This window comes from Anastrepha ludens, chromosome 4, assembly GCF_028408465.1.
Source record: "Anastrepha ludens isolate Willacy chromosome 4, idAnaLude1.1, whole genome shotgun sequence".
Taxonomy (NCBI): Eukaryota; Metazoa; Arthropoda; class Insecta; order Diptera; family Tephritidae; genus Anastrepha; species Anastrepha ludens.
In genome coordinates, this window is record NC_071500.1 from 51149007 (window position 1) to 51170095 (window position 21089).

General features: G+C 35.9%; 1 protein-coding gene across 1 annotated transcript; it reads left to right on the top strand.

Annotated features, from left to right (window-relative positions):
• Nucleotides 1-507: 507 nt before the first annotated feature.
• LOC128862175 (probable serine/threonine-protein kinase irlF) lies at nucleotides 508-1764 on the top strand. The gene is made up of 3 exons (XM_054100645.1): nucleotides 508-525; nucleotides 721-992; nucleotides 1135-1764. Exons 1-3 carry the CDS (start codon nucleotides 508-510, stop codon nucleotides 1307-1309), a joined length of 465 nt encoding a protein of 154 aa, XP_053956620.1. The 3' UTR covers nucleotides 1310-1764.
• The last annotated feature ends 19325 nt before the right edge of the window (nucleotides 1765-21089 follow it).

Below are 21089 nucleotides of genomic sequence, written 5' to 3' on the forward strand. Positions count from 1 at the left end.
ACACTTGAACTACAGCAATAAAACTAAGTGGCGTCTGTCGATTGCATTGATTTTTTTTTTATTGATTGCCTATGAAAGATGAATTTAAGCCGGAAAACAAAAGACTGAAGTAACGAACTTGAATGTTCAATTAAGTTACAAACAGCAGCAGAAGTTACAATGCTTATAATACAACAACAACACATTGATCACAAATAAAGCTAAAAGTGCTCTTGTGCGAGACTCTGTTAGGGTCATCTTTGACTCAGTAGCAGCAGCAACTGTGGTAACAGTGAATATTGCTGTATATTCTATGGCTGTGGATTCGCTGAGTTATTGTCTGCATTTCTGGTGGTCATTTTTTGTTTTGATTATCTTTTGCGCCAACAAACAACGTACAAATTTAACCACTCAGACATGAATTGCGCTACGGCTGTTTGAATTTTTGGCTACAACACAAATTTGTGATTGTGTTTGCAATCATTTTGTTTGTAGCAGCGCAGAGGAACAGTTGCAATTGTTGGCATGATGATTGAAACAAAAATTGTAAGTGCAAACTAGGAAGTAAAGCGAGAAATGTGTTGTAATAATTTGACACGCCTTTTGTGGTATTATTTTAGGGCTCAGTGAAACTATATTTTGGGAATATAAATGTTTTAAATACATTTTTTCAACTATTTTTATTATTTAACTTGACTAAATTATGTTTAAAATAAAATATTTTTTTTACTCTCCCTTTAGTTGCAGTTCTTGGCGCTGGCCACTTTCATGCTCATCTGTAGTGATGCGTATTATCCGTATGGGCAACAACAACACCACAATCGCCATGGCAATTACAATAATCATAATGGCAACTTCGACAGATACAACAACATAAACAACAACAATAATAATAACAACATCAACAACAGACGCAACACAGGCACCAGCCATCCGTTGCTGGCAATAAATTTGCCAAAAGTCTACCTGGGTGACTTTGAGTATGTGCCTACGCGAGATGGTTACCGCTTCTCGTAAGTAATTGCTTCCATCAGCCATAACCCATTACATAATCTGTGCTGTCACTTCAGAGAATGAAAGGATTTTGGTTAACCCACACATACATACGTACACATACACATGTTGTTTAAATTAATTTTCGTTACGTTATTGCAGTTACGAACTGATCGACGGTACACGCCGCACTGAGGTCGGCTACATTCCAAACACTGTCCCCTATATGTCCGATAAACGTGCAACGGAGGAACGTACGGCTCTACGTATGCGTGCCAGAGCCAATGCAAAAAATCGTAAATTATCACCGAAATCATTGCAATCGTTGGCAGGCTGAACGGCTGCATCAATGTGTGGGGGAATAGAAAGGCAGAAAAGTGAAAAGCAGAGGAGTAGCTAATGGGTGTATATGAGTATGTGTAAGCGTCCATAAATCATGACAGGCAGCCAAGCTGACAAACGCGCTGACCCCTTGGTATACTGACCTATTTCGTGTGCATTTTGTATAAAAATTTTAAGGTATTTCTTTTTGTTATGATAAAGGTATTTATTTTATTTCACACAGGCGCTCATATGTAAGGCTGTGCGTCGGTATTTATGTTATGTATGTATGTTGAACTGAATTGAAGAGATATGTGTTTTGTTGTGTTTTAGCGGTATATTTTGTTGTTAACTGAGCATTTCGTGCAAATTATTATCATTGTGTTTTTATTGTTATTAAATTTGTAGTGCTACATTTTAGTGAATTCAGAAATACATTCATTACTGTTAGGTTTGACTATAAATAAAAATCCCATGTATATATATATGTATTTAAATCAAATGAATATTTTTGAAAGTAATGGGGTTTTTTCTGGGGAATTTCAGCCGCTTTTGTGCTTACTTCGATCAATTCATTTCAAACTGAGTCATATTTTAAGAGTTTTCAATTCCGCATAAGGCGCAGCGAATGGTTTAAGACTGACTGGTTTTTGTTTGGAAAATCGATGTATATACTATATATATTGATTACCTTAACACAAAACAAACAAAAGCAATTAACTAAAATATGGAACGGGTCAAAACGAATGAAAAAATATGGGTATTTACTTAACACGAAAAATAGTAGATGCAAAATATTTCATATGAACTACGATAATTCACATTTGTATATGATAACCTCGTGCTGTCAAACAATAATCAGACCCCTCATTATGTAAGTGGGGCCAAAGCACATACGTATATACATATGTACATACTCGTCTGCGTATAAAGTTATTAAAAGCTCATTAAAAATATTTTTTGAAATGCATATTAATGCTAATGAGATACGATACAATGGCTGTTAGACAGCGAGGTAGTTCAAGCCAAAAAATGTCTTGTTCTCTTTCTTCAAACTTTATTATATCATCTTAAGTACTCAGTATACGAGTATATACGAGTATAAATGTGAAAGTTTGTTTGCAATTTTTACATTCCTATGCCATTCATCCAATTGCGCTTCATTATCGGTTGGGCCGAAATATTAAAAAAATGTAGTTATAATTCGATTTGATTCGATGTGGTTCACACTCATATTTATCGAGTGGGAAGATAAGACATACTTTAGAATGTCAATCGCCAAAAAATGTCGAGAAAATCAAGGAATTGGTAAATAGCGAGAATCGCGTTGGAATTAATGGTACATTTTTAGAGTTTCTTTTTTACATAGAGAAGGCATTGTATCGAATGTTGTTAAGTGCTAGTTTGGGGGGGAAAAAAATTGAAGAAAAACCAGCAACAAGCACTTCAAAGATAAGCTCAAAGACTTGCCATCCAGAAACTCTTCGAAAATACTGAGGAAAGCAAAGTAGAGATTTTACGTAAAGAGTAAGATATTACAGTTTGCGCGTGACCATCTACATAGAATGCCAGAATTTTGTAGAATCGTACTTTACGCAGACGAGGTGAAAATAAACTTATACTTAAACTTACTTGCGAGGTATTATAAAACTCGATGATAGCAAATTTATGGCTTAGATATGCATGTCATCAAATAGAGTCGGAAATCAAACCTTTATCGAAGAAACAATGAACAAATATGCTTATTTAAACGAAAAAAAAAAAAAAATTGGATTCAGGGATCATATGCTCAGATGAAATTTATTTTCTAAAGCACACAAAATTTACTTTTCGTGCTTCGTACAGGCGGTGAAAGGCTTCAGAATGATTGCAAAGTGAAGAAAGATAAGCATAGTTGCCATGCTTAAGCTTCAAATGATTTGGGATTGCTTAACGTATCAAATTGTGGGCTCACTACACTGTATTAATGAGATGATGAATGCCTAAAAATATGTGAAATAAAAATGTATACGAGTGCGTATTATCTTATAGTCTAGGATGGCGCGGTGCATGCATTGTTGGTAAGTTTATGAGCTAGTAATTCTAAACAAATGTATAAAATGATTAATGTTTTTGTTATTAATTGACCACTACTTTTGGAAATTCACCCGATCTATGTTCAATCGACTATCTATGGCACATTATGAAGTGTGAAGTTGCTAAACAGAAGCTAATAAATAAAAAAAAATTAATTAAGACACATATTGCGCAGTGGTTTCATCCGAAGCTTTATTGTTGTTCTTCTTCCCTGGAATCGGTGTTTTTATGTGGTGGGTTCCAAACTCTGCGCGCAACCAGATATCCTGGGTTGCTTCGCCTTCTCACTTTAGGTCGCTCTCAAACGGATGTTTGGAAGCTACCCAAAGAATACTTGGGCGGAGCGCGGAAGTTGTGGGCGGCTTGGACCGTAGGCAGAAAAATCGTCCTGACCACTCCCAAGTGAATGGTGATCAGGGACTTGCCCCACTTGCGTGGACTTCTGCACACGGAACCATCCTCCTCCTTTCAGCAGAGACCTATCTCGCCCGACAAAACTAACACTCTGCAAGACGCTCATCTTGCCCATTACTGCGATGCATCCACTCTTCTTATTCATACCCTATTCCAAGGAAGGAGGGCTATCCCAAGCGAGCATTGGCTAATGTGTTTATGAAAATTGGAGGAAGTATACTTTAATTGAAAGGATTCAATAATGTCGAAAGGGAAAAATTGCACCATAGCTCTTCGAAAAACAATCATAGACTTGCAAAAACGGATTACTCTACAGTGCTATTTCAAGACAATTAAACGTTTCAAAAACGATGGTTTTTGAATGTCAGAACAGGATTCCATCCATCGAGAAATTTTTGTTCACCTGGAAAAGCCAATAATGCAAAGAACTGTAACGCTTCGATTGGCAGAGGCAGGGCTTTATGGCCGACTGGCTCGGAAGAAGCATGCAACAGCACCGTAACGACAACGCCGAATTGAGTGTGTTCGAGAGTAGATACTCATAACCTGGACTCAAAATCTGTGGCCTTTTATTATATTCAGCGATCAAACGAAAACAAATAGAGTTGGGCCAGATGATAGGAATTATGTGCGGTGGCCAACACGTGCAGCATGCTACCCCAAGTTCGTCTCACCAGTCATAAAGCGCGAGGAGGTTCAATAATGGTGTTTGGCTGCTTTTCGTGGAACGGTGTCGGGTCAATTCATCGTATTAAAGGTTATATGGATGTGATCAAGCAGGTTCAGATACTTCAAAATGGAGTGCTACCTTTTGCGGAAGAGAATTTACTGGTGATTTGGTATTTTCAACAAGTCTATGATCCGAAGCATACTTTTTGTGTTGCAAAAAAGTTTTTCGAAGAAAATTTGATCACTGCTCTGGATTGGGCTGATTCGAGAGCCGACTTAAATTCAATAGAACCTCTCTGTAACGACGTAAAAAATGCACCCAGAACATACATTTTGATAAGTTAATTGAAAAGGCCATGACAGCATTGGAATTCATTCCTGTTGAACCTTGTAGAGGTTTAATAATGTGGGTGCACGGGCGCTATGTAGCAGTAATAAACCAAAAAGGATTTTCAACAAAATATCACCGTATACTTTTCCTTTCGCCTGTATTTTTTATGATTTGACTATTATTTTGCTGCATTCTGAAGATTTTTTTTAAAGGAATTTCGCATTGAATTAACTTTTTACATGAAGTAATAAATTTATGTTTTCTTAAATAAAAAGACCAATACAGTTGAAAACATTTTAAATTTATAAAATAAATGTAATATGCAAAACATTTAAATGACTTGATTGAAAAAAAGTCTCGCACTGATTAATACAAAAAGTTTTTAACTTGATTTCATCCAACTTTTTTGATGATGCTCAAGTTACAGATTGTTTTAATTAAGAAAATATTAAAAATCTTACATTTTCGTGAGTCAGTTGATTTGTTTTTGTTTTATGTGAATTATGATTTAGTTGCGCAATTCAATGGGTTGATCAATAGTTTAATGAGGTAATTGAACTATGAGCTTAAAGATTTAACGAACTGGTGTAAACTCGTGAGCTAAAGAACTCAACTCTATAATGAATATAAAAATCTAACAACAAACATATTTCTAACAAATATTTTAATTTCTTTCCTTGTGCGCGAGAAGCTAAAGTAGAAACAACAATTCTACTGCGCGAGATTTCTTGAGGGGATAATATGAGGCAATTGCCTTACTAAAAAAGAGGCAATTGCCTTACTTAAAAACACCCATTTTTATTATTTTACCTTCTGCTCAAATATGAACGAGACGTTATCAATAAAACGGTCCGCGGATGACATATGGCAAAAATAATTTTTTTGTTTTTTGGTAGGACTGTTATAAGCTTACATGGCAAATTTTAGCGTGATATGTCACATAGTTTGTTTTCTGTGCTACTGTAAACAAGTCAAGCTCGAGTGTGTTCTTCGAATTCTCTTTTATGACTTCAATTGTCTCAAAATGTTTTCCACGGAGCGGCAACTTGAGCTTGGGAAACAGGAAAAAGTCACATGGAGCCATATCAGGCGAATACGGTGCTTGCGGAACGATATTAACATTATTTTTGTTCAAATAATCGCGAACAAGACGTGATGTGTGAGCTGGTGCATTATCGTGATGCAAGAACCATGACTTGTTGTCCCACAATTCCTTCCTTTTAAGGCGAATGTTCTCGCGCAAACGCTTTAAAACGTCTAAATAATATTCAGCGTTAACCGATTTTGCGATTTGTGCGATTTTCAAGCACAATTTCCCTTACTTTTCCGATGTTTTCGTCGTTTACTGATGTTGCTGGACGACGTTCATGAGGCAAGTTTTCAACCGATGTACGGCCCTCTTTGAACGATTTGTACCACTGGTATTTATTTTTGCCATATGTCATCCGCGGACCGTTTTATTGATAACGTCTCGCTCATATTTGAGCAGAAGGTATATTATTTTTGAATTCAGCGGACTAAAAATACCTAAATTTGACTAATAAAACCATGCCGCTAAACGAAATAACGCTTCGCTTTCAGAGCAACGGGTATACTTTACTTTTTTATTTATTCAAAGCTATGCCTGAACTTTTAATCATATAGATATGCAAAAAAATAAATTGAAGCTTTCAAATTAACTTTCTCATATGAAGCTTTTGGTCTAACATTTTAGCTATGATCTTTTGTAACTAAACTAGGAAATAAATACGGAAACTTTATACGAGGCAAGCTTTCGATTGTTAAGTGTTATTGAACTTAATTATTTGTTATCTGTTAGTTTTTGTTGTGATATAAGCTTAACTCATTACATTTGAAAGCCAATCACTTTACGTATATAAAAATCGCCTAAAAATATATATTATTGCAAGAGCTTTTTGTTTTAGCAATCCACCGTGCATAGTTACTTTTTATTTAATTTTTATAAAATTTTGGTGGACAGAATAATCGTAGATTCTCCATAAGGATCCAAATCAAATACTGCAATATATGTAAATTTTCTTTACTTGTTACGCGGGATAGAGCTACATGCAAAATTACTCATCCAGTTTTGTTTTCGGATTACTTTTTTACTAAATAAAAAAAATATTTTGAGAGATGGAAATCTTTATTTGGACCCTTACAAATTTTTCCGTTAAGTGGAAAGAAGATAGCAGGCAAGTGGATGTCACCAGTGTTCCGCAGGATTTCCTGTGATAACTGTTCACATCCCTGCCGGATGTTATCTTTAAGGGCTGAGTTAGTCTGAGGCTTGTTGACAAAAGCCCTCGATGTCAAGTAACCACAAAGAAATAAGTCTGGGATGGTTAAATCGGGTGATTTTCCTGGCTATGCTATCTCGATAAAATAGGAGATTACGCGACCAGGAAACACTTCCTTCTCAATATCCATTGTGGCTCGAGCTGTGGGTGCGGTTGCACCGTTTTAGTGAAACCTCATGTTCACCAAGTCCCGTTCATGCAGTTCCGGTAGTAAGAAGTCATTTATCATGTCGCTGTAGCGATGATGTCCTTAAAAAAATAAGACCCAGTCACTCATCATGTCACTGTAGCGATGATGTCCTCAAAAAAAAATAAGACCCAGTCACTCCTCACTCGTGAACGTCACACCGCACAGTCTCTTTGAGTGGACGTAATGGCTCTTCGTATAGGTTGCTTATTGACGTAACCGCTTAAGTTAAAATGCGCCTCGCCGCTTGTGATGATTTTCGACACAAAATCGTCCTCTTAGTTGTTGAAATTGATGGTTTGACAGTAATTCACACGCTCAGCAGGTATTAACTGTTGCACTGCTTGCACTTTGTACGGGAGCTTGTGTAAGTCTTTGAATAAAATTTGCTGTAAGGTCTGTTTGATGCTTCTTCGCTCTCAGCGACATTGGCACTCGCACAGAGGCGGCATAAAACATTAGGGCGCACTCCACAAATAGGAGCGGGAGCTCGATCACACAACCAAAGACTATAATCGCCAATTAAGGGGTTAGGGGTAGTCAGAAGCCCGAAAAAATGATGATTTTCAAAATTTTTTGCAAGTCATTTGCTTTATTTTACAAAAATTAATACGTCATTAATACATCATGTTTCGACTTGACTTAAGCAAAAAATTATCGCTGTTTCTGTGGAGCCCATTTCTTCAGAAGTCCCTTGCAGTGATCCTCACAAGTCCTTGGAGATTCATCTAAAATCAATCGGACAAGAGAAATAAGTTTTATTAATAGATAATCTTCTGCCTGATCGAAGCTTTGTTTTTTAATTAATAATATGGTGGCCTCAGGAAATATTTTTCAGCTTTTCGAGGAAAAAACCGACAGTTAATTGTTTAAACAAAATCGAAATAAAAAAAGAAATTCTTCGATCAGGCACGAGTTTTTTATGGTGTTCAAAAGTAATATAAATTTTATTGTATATTTTTATTTAATATTAATGTATATGAAATTCTAAATATATATATGCCCATAATAATGAAAGTGGTCAAAATTAAAAAAAAAATAGTTGATCAGTTATTTTAGATCCCATTATTTTGCACCAAATTTAATCAATGTTATGTTTACGATATCGTCAAGAATGAACCATTAGATGGTGGTTTTAATTTCACCATTATATTGCTTAATTTGTTGTTAATAATGAAAGTGGTGTAGGTCAAAAATTAAAAAAAAAAAACTAATATATATCAACATAATTTGAAAATGCGTGGCCCTCTGTGACGCGTTTTTGAATGTCCGATAAATGGCAATCAAAAAATAACAGAAACAACAATTCATTCGAGTTTATTGGACGGTAGAATCTATTAGCCTCCCCGGATCTAATTAATCGAAGCATGCAATAATGCGGCCGCCGTAGCCGAATGGGTTGGTGCGTGATTACCATTCGGAATTCACTGAGAGGTCGTTGGTTCGAATCTCGGTGAAAGCAAAATTAATAAAAAAACATTTTTCTAATAGCGGTCGCCCCTCGGCAGGCAATGGCAAACCTTCGAGTGTATTTCTGCCACGAAAAAGCTCCTCATAAAAATATCTGCCGTTCGGAGTCGGCTTAAAACTGTAGGTCCCTCCATTTGTGGAACAACATCAAGACGCACACCACAAATAGGAGGAGGAGCTCGGCCAAACACCTAACAGAAGTGTACGCGCCAATTATTAATTTTTTTTTTATGCAATAATGAGGAAGAGATATTGGTTGGTGCGTGACTACCATTCGGAATTCAGAGAGAACGTAGGTTCAAATTTCGGTGAAAGATCAAAATGAAGAAAAAGTGATTCTAATAACGGTCGTCCCTCAGCAGGCAATGGCAAACCTCCGAGTGTATTTCTGCCATGAAAAAACTTCTCATGAAAAAGAATATCTGCTCTCGATTTGTGAAACAACACCAAGACGCACGGCACAAATAGGAGGAGGAGCTCGGCCAAACACCCAAAAAGAATATTAGCGACAAACACCCAAAAAGGGTGTAAGCGCCTATTATACAGGGTGAACGAGATGAACTGTTACCTATTCAAAAACACCATAACTTTTTTGTGTAAAATTAGTTTTTATTGATTTTAAAGACAAAATTGTGCAAAAATGATTACAATTTTAACATTCATTCGCTACGTTCGTGCAAGCGCAAAAAGTCCTTTGCTCTTTCGCTTTTTTTTTTGCTGGGGCGAAAGATCGTGTGCTTTTTGGAACTTGTAAGCCTTGACTTTGCGCTCATTTTTCAATATGCGTCGAATGCTGTCTTGCGATATTTTCAGTTCCTTGGCAATTTTTCTTCCACTTCGACGTGGATTTCGTTCAAGTCGAGCCTTCACTTTCCGAACCATTTCTGGCGTTGTTGCGGTTTTTTTGGCCCACCTGTATATAAGTATTTATATAAGACTAATAAGTTTTGAAGTAAAAAGTTCGCATAAAGTAAACATATTTTTGAATTCATTCAAATGCAATTCGTTATATATCTCGAAACAAGAAATATATGACAAAAACCACTTTCATAATTATGGGCAAATATATATACATAAGTATATAATCCTAAAATTTTTTTCGATTCAATGAACGTGTCTTATTGCTGTTATTTCAAATAAAGTCTACAGGGTCAGGCACTCGAAGTGTAACCTACTTCATATAGCTCGCGCACTGACGCCCGTGCATGCGCCTATTAGTTGGCTAATTGACAGTTCAGAGTATTGTTTACAAGCGCGCGGAAGCATTTTGCCGAGAGTAAACGCGAAAAAAGAAAATCAGTAATGGATTTCTAACGTACACTTTTGGAAAATCACAACCAGCAATTGTTCGTGAGCTCGAGCACCTTAAAGGAAATAAAGTTTTTGTTTATCGCACCATTACTCGTTACAACGACACTGGTAGCAGAGCGAAACGTTATGGAGGTGTTCATCAAAAGACTGCAATGTCACGTGAAATTGTATAAAAACTGAAGAAGCGCCTTGAGCGAAATCCCCGACGAAGTGCCAATCAAATGGCGAAAGAACTGAAAATATCTGACCTTAGAAAATACTTACAAAACCCAAAAGGTGCATGATATCACACCAAAGCAGCAACAAGTCAGACTTGAGACAATTCGTAAGTTCCAAAAATAAGATAAGAATTATTTGACCGATCATTCATACGAGAATTTGAGTCGTCGATTGGCCACCAGGAGGCAGCACCCGCTACAGGTAATGATTTGGGCACCTTTAACCGCAGATGAGCGCTCTCCAATAGTTTTCATCAAGCCTGGCGTCAAGGTAAATGCGAAGTATTATCGGGAAAGTATTCTGGAGGGTGCTTTGAGGCCGCGGATAGACAAACATTTCGTCCAGACCATGGACATTTCAACAAGACTCGCATCCGTCGCACAAAGCTCGAGTGAGCCAAGAATGGCTAAAACATCGTTCCGAACTTCATAACGTCCACACAATGGCTCTCAAATTCACCAGACGTGAATCCGATGGATTATTCTCTTTGGGCTGTTTTGGAGAGCAAGGTCCGAACTAAAATATTCATCAGTCTCGAGGCGCTGAAAAAACCCATTGCCCGCGAGTGGGCCAAAATACCTGCAAGTCCATTCGGGCAGCTTGCTATTCGTTTCTGGACCGTCTCAAGGCCATAGTCAAGGCAAAAGGTCGTCATATCGAGCAAAAGTAAATTGATTCTTAATTTTGTATTATTTTCACACATTTTTTACATTGAATTGAATAAAAGTCAGTTTCCAAACTAAATTTATGGCCTTTTTAATTGGTTACACTTCGAGTGGCGGACCCTGTAGAACTTTTCTTCAAATGACATACATACGATATTGCGAAATGAAATGTAATCCATCAATAAAAAAGTACCGCGTAAATTTTTTGCTAAAGCTAAATTTTGACAAACCGTGAAGACTTGGAAGAGGAAGAGGTGAAGAGAGCACAAAAAAAAAAAACAAAAAAATACAAATTAACGTTGCTTTATCGCATACCAATTTCGCAAATATTGATTAATATGTAAATGTTTATGTTAGGTAGGTGTGTGTGTGTGCACAATTAATAAATCATATAAAACTATATTCATATAAATCTGCGATGGTGGTAAAATTTATAAAATTTGCAATTAGCATTGAATGGTTAATTTTGCCAAGCTAAGACCAACACTTATACATATTCCAAACGGCAACACATTGTTTGAGCAGAGCTAAGTAAATGAGCTGAACATCTATCAGCAATTGTGAAAAAGTGGTAGATTAAGATGATGAAAGGGAAAGCAAAATTTAAAAGTAAATTTGATATGAAGAAAAAGGAGAATGAAACTGTTGTTGCAGCGAGTGAAGATGAATGGTGTAAAGGTGTCGTGAAGTGACTGTCTGGCGACCTTGAAATCGTAAATGTTACACCATGATTCGAATCAGCAACCACAACAACAATAACAGAAATATATTTATGTACATAAAAACTGAAATTTAAAAAAGTTGCCTCAGCAACAGCGAATACAATGCCAACTCAAACAGGCTTTTATGCCATGAGAAGAAGAAAATTCCATTAAAGTAGAAACAAGAAGATGTTGACACAAAAAATTAATGGCCAATTGCTGTAACCAGAAGTGACCGGGCAGAAACCACAACGATAAATGCGAAAAAAGCTGGTTGGATATTTTTTTTAATATAAAATCACAATCCAACCTGGCGTGTAAAGCCCAAAATTTATGACAGAAGCAGAAAATATGCCTGCACTAAATCGACCCCTGGTGGATAAGAACTTATGCCGCAACAGAGGCCAAAACGACGGCACCGCCAATATCGTAGCGAGAGGTAGGTAAGCTCGCTATTGGTGTTAGTATTGATAATATTATATTTATGCTGATATCGATGTTGCGGCTGTAGTTTCGTTGGCAGCGGCGTTTCACAAACGCACAAAGCGTGCTTGTGTTTGGACATTATGTGTCTTTGCAGTTACGTCATTACAGTGAGGAAGTTTATGGTTGAATGCCATCAACTAAAGCTGGTTCTACGAAATTAAAATAAGCGACACAAAAGCGAAAAAAAGAAGTTACTCACAAAAAATCAACAAAACTGAGCAAATGAAAATGAAAATACAGAAAGACGGGGTATGATTAAGTTTAACGAGCACCAATCGAAAGTGCTGCGCATCTAGGCTTACATATACACCTATACGAAACGGAGTTTATGTTTTTTTGTGTTAATCCAAGCTTTCAATTTTATTCCATTTGAATGTACAAAGTGCCGGTTGGGATACATTTTTGAAACAGAGTTTTCATTTTTGCACTATCATTAAACACTTGGTGATAGTTAATTTTTTTTCACTCTCATACAATTTTCAGTGATGAAGGATTTTGCATTTTTACTACCACTAAACTGCTGCCAAACCTGTGCAATATCATTAAACCTTTAGTGAAATATGGTTTTTAACTAACTACATTTATATTTATGCATATAATTGGCGCTTATACTCTTTTTAGGTGTTTGGCCGAGCTCCTCCTTCTATTTGTGGTGAGCGTTTTAAAGTTGTTTCACAAATGGAGGGTTTTGAGCCGTCTTCGGCTCTTTTTCATGGCAGAAGTATGTACACTCGGAGGTTGGTCATTGCCTGGCGAGGTGCGCCCGCTATTAGTAAAATATGTTTTGTAGCATTTGGTATTTCATGCACGAAGATTTTAATCTACATATCTCCGAATGGTAGTCATGCACCAACCCATTCGGCTGCGGCGGCCACCGCAGCTAGTACAATAAAATAACAAATTTTAATTATAGATTTGCCGTAGGAAGTAGAAAACACTTCAAAGAAACTTCTTTATTAGGCAGTAGAAAAAACTAAAGTATTAACTTATTCAAGTTAGGATTAGCTTATTGGCTCAGTTAATAAAGCTATTCTCTATGGATTCAGTAAGAAAATGGTAATTTTATATTTCTTTTTAGTTGAAGGCAAAGTGAGCACTGATGGTTTTAGAGAATCTTGGAGGACTTTTGAGTAGACCTGGAGTCAGAAATTAGTAAAACTGCTGCTCAGAAGAACGAACGAGTTACCAAACAGGTTATGATTTGCGAAGAGGAACAATGTATATGCACATAAAATGATCTGATCATAAAATCCATTTTCAGGTAGCTTAATTATTCACTTCAAACGCCATAGAAGCACAAAACTGAATAACTTAAACAAGAAAAATAAAGCTATAGTTTTGACGATGATTATACCAACTGCATTAAAAATTCTGGGCATTTGGAGGAGAAGGCAATCCTTTTCGCCAAAAGTCCCGTTTTTTATTTTTCCTTCAAGATTTTTTTCGTCCCTCAGAAATTTTGGTGGACGAGGTTATAAATGGCGAAATGTTATACGTTTCATCAAAGCGCACCGGTTAAGTTGGCTGGGTCATATAACAAGAATGGGTGGTACGAGCGCGCAGAAGAAAATTGTAGAAGCCGTTCAAAACTAGAGCAAGAGGAAGACCGAGAATAAGATGGGCCGGCGAACTAGAGGAGAAAAATCGTAAGCGATCGAGATGTACAGAGGCTCCGCGTGCAGCAACAAAAACTCACTGTTGTACCAAGAGATGATAATAGCGATTTTTTCGCCAATTCCTTTTTTTTATCTAATTAAAATAGGATCCATGAAGAAATAACGATTAAGCTCTTTCTTGAATCCATCGCACGTTAAATTTTTGTAAACCCTACGAAACTCGTAGAGCGGCATAATCGCAGCTACTCGCAGTGGCAAAGGAGTTGACTTAAGTACGAATTTTCTATGTTAATACGAAATATTAAAAAATCGAGAAATATAGTACATATGAAATGATAAAATATGAGTTATAAATTTGCAGTAAAACATTTGTTGACTTGCATTTGTATGAACAGACCTAAGATTCTTATGAAACGCCAAGACTCTTCTCTTAAGTAAAAAAATGGCAAAGTGGAAGTAAGCAGTAAACCCAGTTCGTTTAAAACAGATCTTTGGTTAGGAAAATTCTTTTTAAAAATTTGATAAAGCTATTGTAAAGAGAGCCCTCATTCAGCAACATCGTTAAAATTTGCGCAACAGAAGTGCATGTTGTTGTTAGTGTAGCAGTTCACAGTAGCACAGAAATGTATTTTGAATTGTGTTTCACTTATTTAAGTTTGACAGTAATATACCAGAATCGGTCACAGCGTTGATTTGCAGGAGGAATTAATTTATCGAAAATGCCTTTTCGATCTTTCAGTTGAAGGAAGCAATAAAATAGTATAGGTTAGGTTAGGTTTGGCAGCCGCATTGCACATAGAGACAGCGATGCCACTTAGACTACGAAATGGGGTCGATGTGAACCGTAGGAGCTGGACTACAATTCTTTTTCCGTATTGAACCATCCTGAACTTTTGACAAAGCGTAAAAGGGTGTTGATACCTAAAGTGTATAGATTATCTAAATTCATTAAGAAGTAGGATCTTAAATATCGGTTCTGGCTAGAGCCGGACATGTGATGAATTGTTTCCCACTCTTCCTTATTTCTGCAGCTCCTTGCATGATCTCCTATGAGACAATGTCCTGAGAGGGCCCCTACTAAGGTTGGAATTTGAAGTCTACCCAATTTTATAATATTCTTGGACAGACGTAGATTTCGGCTTGGCAATGGGTGCCTAGTAATACACCTGTGAAACTAACCTAACTAATCTTTGATTGCTACTAATCCATCTTTGATTTACAGAACTGATTAGTGAGTTCTTAATAAGATGCTTACAATAAAATAGTATTATAAAATAAAAAGTAAAATCAGCATATAAATATGTATGCATATACATTTTTGCTTATTCGGATACGTCATAATATTATTGTATTTATTCCAATAAATATGCCTTCTTAGAGACATTAGAATTGAGTTCCTTAAGTAAGAATAGAGGTCCCGCACCAACCGTCCATTCTGGTCAAAAAGAATAAGAACATAATAAAAACGCACCGATTTGTATATGTATATATGTTGACGTGGTTAGCACATCGAAAATTTAAATCTTGTGCAAATAAAATTATTCATCAATCAAAAAGCTTTGTTTCCATATATGCTTTTTTCTATACTTCATGGTATGTAGGCACGTAGGTACAGCATTAAATTTGTTTTCATTTAACTTTTTATTTTTTTGTTTGCTTTTTGCACGCCTCAACTCGAAGCACGTGTTGAATACCATGGTTTGGCTCGAGGTGGTTTAGTGATAAATTACCGTAGTTCAGCAGCAATATTAGAAACGATTTGTATTTATTGTTCTTGAGTTAACATTTTTTTTTGCTTTGACTCTGGTTTCTAGATACTCGTCTTTGCCGGTTCTTGTTGCTGGTTCATCTTCAGGTTGCTCATATTTATTGCTGCAAAAGGTATTTCTTCGTATCTTGTGCTAAAGAATTGTTTAGTAGCAATTTGAAGTTTTCTTCTAAAAACGAGATAAAAATGTATGAATAAACTTGAATTTGCCTCACACCGTAAAAAGCATAAATATCAATTGTATTGAATTTTTATTAGGTAAGTTAAATTCCCTTTGCTGTTGTGTTTGCTGCTAATCACATATTACAACATGCCTGAATTGTCCTAAGCTAACAAAAAAAAAACCTATAACACATTTTTTTCGTAAAACAAAAATATACATTGTTTTTCAAAGATTCCTACAAACAGTATATATAAACGCATTAATGTGGTACTGATGTATGTGTGTATGGATGCCTGCAAATAAAATAATAAAACAAAACAAAATTGTTTAGACACTTCTTCTACAACAGACGAGTCGAACAAGTTTGACTAGTATTTTTAATTCTGAAAATTAATCCCTCGCGGCAATATAAATTTAATATCATACTTTTTCCACCATTTAGTAAAGGCTAGTTGGCATCTTCTTCGTTAGCACTTCAAAAGCTTGCCATGAAAAATACTCATTATGGTACCTTTATGGCGATGTTAAATAACAAAAGAATTCGTTTGGCGCATGTTTCACTTTCTATACAGCGCCATAAACATTATATGAGCTATTTGAATGTACAAATTCTTAAAAGCAGTTATCAATGATCCATTCAAAAGACTTAAGCAAAGAACCTGCATTAAATGCTGTGATATGTTCACAGGATTTTTGTCTTTTGATAAAACGAGAAAACCTGCATGACCGGGACATACTTTTTATTCTAATTCCTTACTTCTCCATATTTATTCCTTATGATGCATTGCATCATAATTCGGCATAAATTAGAAAATGGGCTATTGCAATTAATTTGGAATTAGTGAAGTACGTACCATCCCAACTTACTGAACTAAACTTACCATGCCAACTGATTCGCCTGGTCAATGTCATACTAAAAACCTTCCCACAAAATTTTAGATTAGACATAACTACGCTGTGGACAGCCAACAGAAAGACAAATCTATGTCTCAATTAAAACTCTTATGTTTCTATGCCACGCTTCCTTTCAGCTTTTCTTTTGTCAGAGTTTTGCCATTCAAAATAAATAATAAAATAAGTAATAATTGACGCATACACTTCTGTTAGGTGTTTGGCCGAGCTTCTTTTCCTATTTGTGGTGTGCGTTTTGATATTATATTATTCCACAAATAGAGGGATCTACAGTTTGAAGCTGATTCTGAATGGCAAATGGGTTTTTATGAGGATCATGACAGAAACACTCTCGGAGGTTTTTGATTGCCTGCTGAGAGACGACCGATATTAAAAAACACTTTTTCTATTATTTTGCTATTTCATTCAGCTAAGGCGGAGTTTTGCTGTTGGCTGAAAAAATTATCACTATTATATAGGGTCTTTCAAGAAATAGATGTTGTTTTAAAATAAAATATGTAAAAAATTAGATTCTTGCGGATTTCACTCAAGGACTCGCTTACCAATTATCGCATTAAATTCAGCACTTCCGATCCGAATATTGTTCAGCCCTTTGTCTTTCCTTGACAGAGCCAGTTCCTTGAAATTGTTTGCCAATCTGTAAATTGAAGAATTGTCAGTCGCTTGATTATTTCCACAAAAAAAAAAAAACAAAATCACGAATTTTATGAATTGGTTTTTAAAGATCAACCATTTGCATAATAACTTTTAATAATTTTAATGCGTTGTTGTATGGTGTAAAATTGTACTTCTTTCTATTTGACGATTGTCAAATATGTAATAAAAAGAGGTACCATCTAGGAATTATTCCCTAGGCGCTACTTTTGGAATACCCTTTACTTCCTATGAAACCCGACACATTTGGTCTGTGACATTGCCCTTCAGAAGTTCTTCTTTAAAAACCTGAGTAGAAAAATTAGTCTGCAAATTCACTCAGCGATCCTTCGAAAGTACTTATATACTTACTACTTATACGAGTATGTACGAGTATAAAGGGTTCTATTGGCTACAGAGAAGCTGTTTGCTTTTTTTATTCTTTCATATTTCACCTGTGCATCGCATCCAGGAATGGTTAGTCTGCTATTCAAATAGTTTTTTGTTTTAAATTGTCAAAAATAAGACATTTTTTGTGACATAGATTAGCCTAGATACCTTTAAGAGAACTCTCAGCATGTTAATGAAGAATTCATTTCCTAGAGTTAAAAATTTGTGTAATTCTTCTTTAACATCTTACTGGCACATCCATCATGAAACTATTTATCACTGCTAAATTTGTCAAATAAAGTTGCTCGGTATATATTAATTAATTTTACTCGGTTTAATCAAACAAGTTTTTAACAGCCTCGCTTGTCACACAAATCGTATATACATATATATTTAAATATACGTCGCACTGGAGATTGTTCTTAGTAAAGGGTGATTTTTTAAGAGCTATAGGAAAGTTTTTCAAAAAAACACACGTAAAATTCAGAAAAATGCATGAAATTTTTATTTAAATCGATAGTACAGTCCATATAATTTAATGCTTGAAGATTATTTCATGCAAATGTTGACCGCTACTGCGCTTCAAATGGTCCATCCGCTTAGTCCAATTTTGACATACTCTTTCCAATGTTTCGACCTGTATCTCACACATAAATGCTTTAATGTTGCCTTCCAATGCGTTAATTGAAGCAGGTTTGTCTGAATAGACATGAGCTTTAACATAGCCCCACAAAAAATCAGCTAAAGGCGTTATATTGTACGATCTGGGTGGTCAATTGGCCAATTGACAGGTCCCGAACATGAAATAAAATGTTAACCAAACTCGCCTCTCAACAAGCCCATTGTTACGCGTGCTGTGTGCTGAAACCACATGTCATGCAAGTCAAGCTCTTGCATTTCGGGCAAAAAAAAGTTGGGTTACGATTCGCAGCACCTGTGAAGAAGTGCGGTCCAATGATACCTAGAGCCCATAAACCGTACCAAACTGTGACATTTTCTGGATACATTGGTAGCTCTTGCAATTCTTCTGGCTGATCTTCACTCCAAAATTGACAATTCTGCGTATTTACGTACCCATTGATCTAAAAATCAGCTTCGTCGCTGAACACAATTTTTCGACTTTAAACTTTCTTAACAGAACACGCATTTTTATAATAAAATTCAATGATTTGCAAGCGTTGTTCGTTTGTAAGACGATTCATGGTTAAATTATAGACCAAACTGAAGATGTTTGGCAGTGAAACAAAACACGAAACGTGCATCAGCTGTTTAAACCAACTGTTTAAAAAGATAATAGTTAAAAAATCACCCGTTATTTGATGAGTTATGGAATAAAAGACTTCTGCAACGTGCTTGCAACTGAGGTATAGAGGCGCTTATGCTTATACGTACATATAAATATTATAAAATCTCTGCACACCCAACATATCCCATATGTATTGCGCAACTTAAAAAATTTCTGTCGAAAACTCATGTAGAATATTATTTATGAAATACACTGGAAAACAGGAATTTTGACTAATGGGTATTAGATATCAGAATATAATTGGTTTTGTCTAAGTAATTATAAGACAGATAAAGGTTGCTTTTGTTGTACCTATATTTCATTGCGCTAAGCATATTAGGTGTTTTATCCCCTAAAAACTTCACAGCTCACTTATCGGATCGAAATGGTGCCCATTAAAAAAAAATTGAATTTAAAAGAAAAATAGGGTTTGTTCACCTGTGTACTTGTATGCGTGTTTAGTAAAGTAAACACTTTTCCAAGGTACGAGTATACCATATTTATTTGAGTACAAGACTAAAAGATTGACTATTAAATTGACTGTACGACCAAGTGCAACCTGATGCCGACGCCCTCGAAAAGATCTAATTATAGCTAAGGTATTCGAGGCAATTTAATGAAAACAACAAATCAAGCCGATAGCTAAACAAATACTAAAAACTATGTTAAGTTACTAGAAATCTTCACCAAAACCAGATCCACCCAAGCTAAAACAAATCAAATCACAATGATGCTCATCAAAAAACGAATCACATTAAAACAACAGCAACGAAAAACAAAATTCCGTAGAAAAACCAAAGAAAAAAGTCAAGGGCTACGCATACAGATACAGATTAGTTTGATTTGTTGGTACAAGTTAAAGAGTGAGTGAGTTAGTGGGCTAGTGAATTGGTGAGTTGATGAGTAAAATCGACAACGTACAAGCAGACCAGGTCTAAGACGATCTTAGATGTAAAGTCGATAATCCAAAAACTAGTTGGATAGTGAGATAGAAAAATAGAAACAAAACACCAACAGCTAGTGGTGCACAAGACGTGCTTGAGACAACGAAACTGAAACAATAAATTGCAGCGTTATAGTGAATGTCAGGGGCAACGCGCACTAACTATGTTATATACTAAAGCAATAGAGCAGCGGCCGGAGGCAACAAAATAGTAGCAGCGCCATCAGCAGTGGCATCATTGCATAGTTGCACGAGGCAGTAAGGTGGAGCAGTTGAGTTGATGAGTGGCGTACGACATTCCTTCAACAGCGCGAATGAGTAATTACTGATGTAATTTTTTTGTAATCCAAAGAAAAAAAGAAAAACTATGAAACTTCGTTTTTATGATTGGTCTTGTTTTGTTTACTTTTCGTCTACAAGCCTTTTAGAAGTGTTGTTTAAGTGGTGATTGATAAATAGTAAAACAGCAGCTTTTGTGGGCGCTTATGTTTTTTTTGTTTTTTTTTGTTTTTTGAAAATTTTAAAGCGCTATCTTGGCGTTGACTACAAGTAAAAATTATGACAAATTTTTATGAAATGATGTTGCTGGAGGGAGTTGGAGGCCGTTTTGGAATAATTGAACAGTTTTATAAACAATGAAATGCAAGTATTTTATTTTTCATCTTTGAAATTTGGGTACTTAATACTAGTACCAAGAAGCTGAAGTAACGTGCAAGATATTCGTATTTCCGCAAAATTTACCACTACACTTGTCGAATGCAAATATTTTAAAGATTTAATAAAAACGCTATTAAGGTCGAGACCGCATTGAACCATTCAGGCGGTTGAATTAATATCAAAAGACAAATGAAAGCCTCCTCAGTAAACAAATTTTAGTTTTGGGAAAGATTTTTCTATAATTTCATATCCAAGCAAGCACATATGGGGTTTCATATCTTTTAAGCTAAAATGACGTGCATGCAGCTCATGTCACCCGTTTGAGTGGTTTTTATTAAGTTAAAAACCAAGGTTAAAAAACAGAGCACGCCTGTCATTTATGCCTTTTGGTGCTACCTGATATCAATGTGGCTTTCCAGATGAAAATTGGCGTTTAACTATTTGTGCGTTTTTATTCAAAAGGGGGCCCCAGTCGGGGGCTTTGTGAATTTTGTTGCTATGCTTTCTCTGCAGGGCAGCAAGGTGTTCCTTCTGCAATTTAAATATACCCAGGACCTTGAAATATTTTGAAATCGGCCGAGCTTTCAATATCCCAAGTTC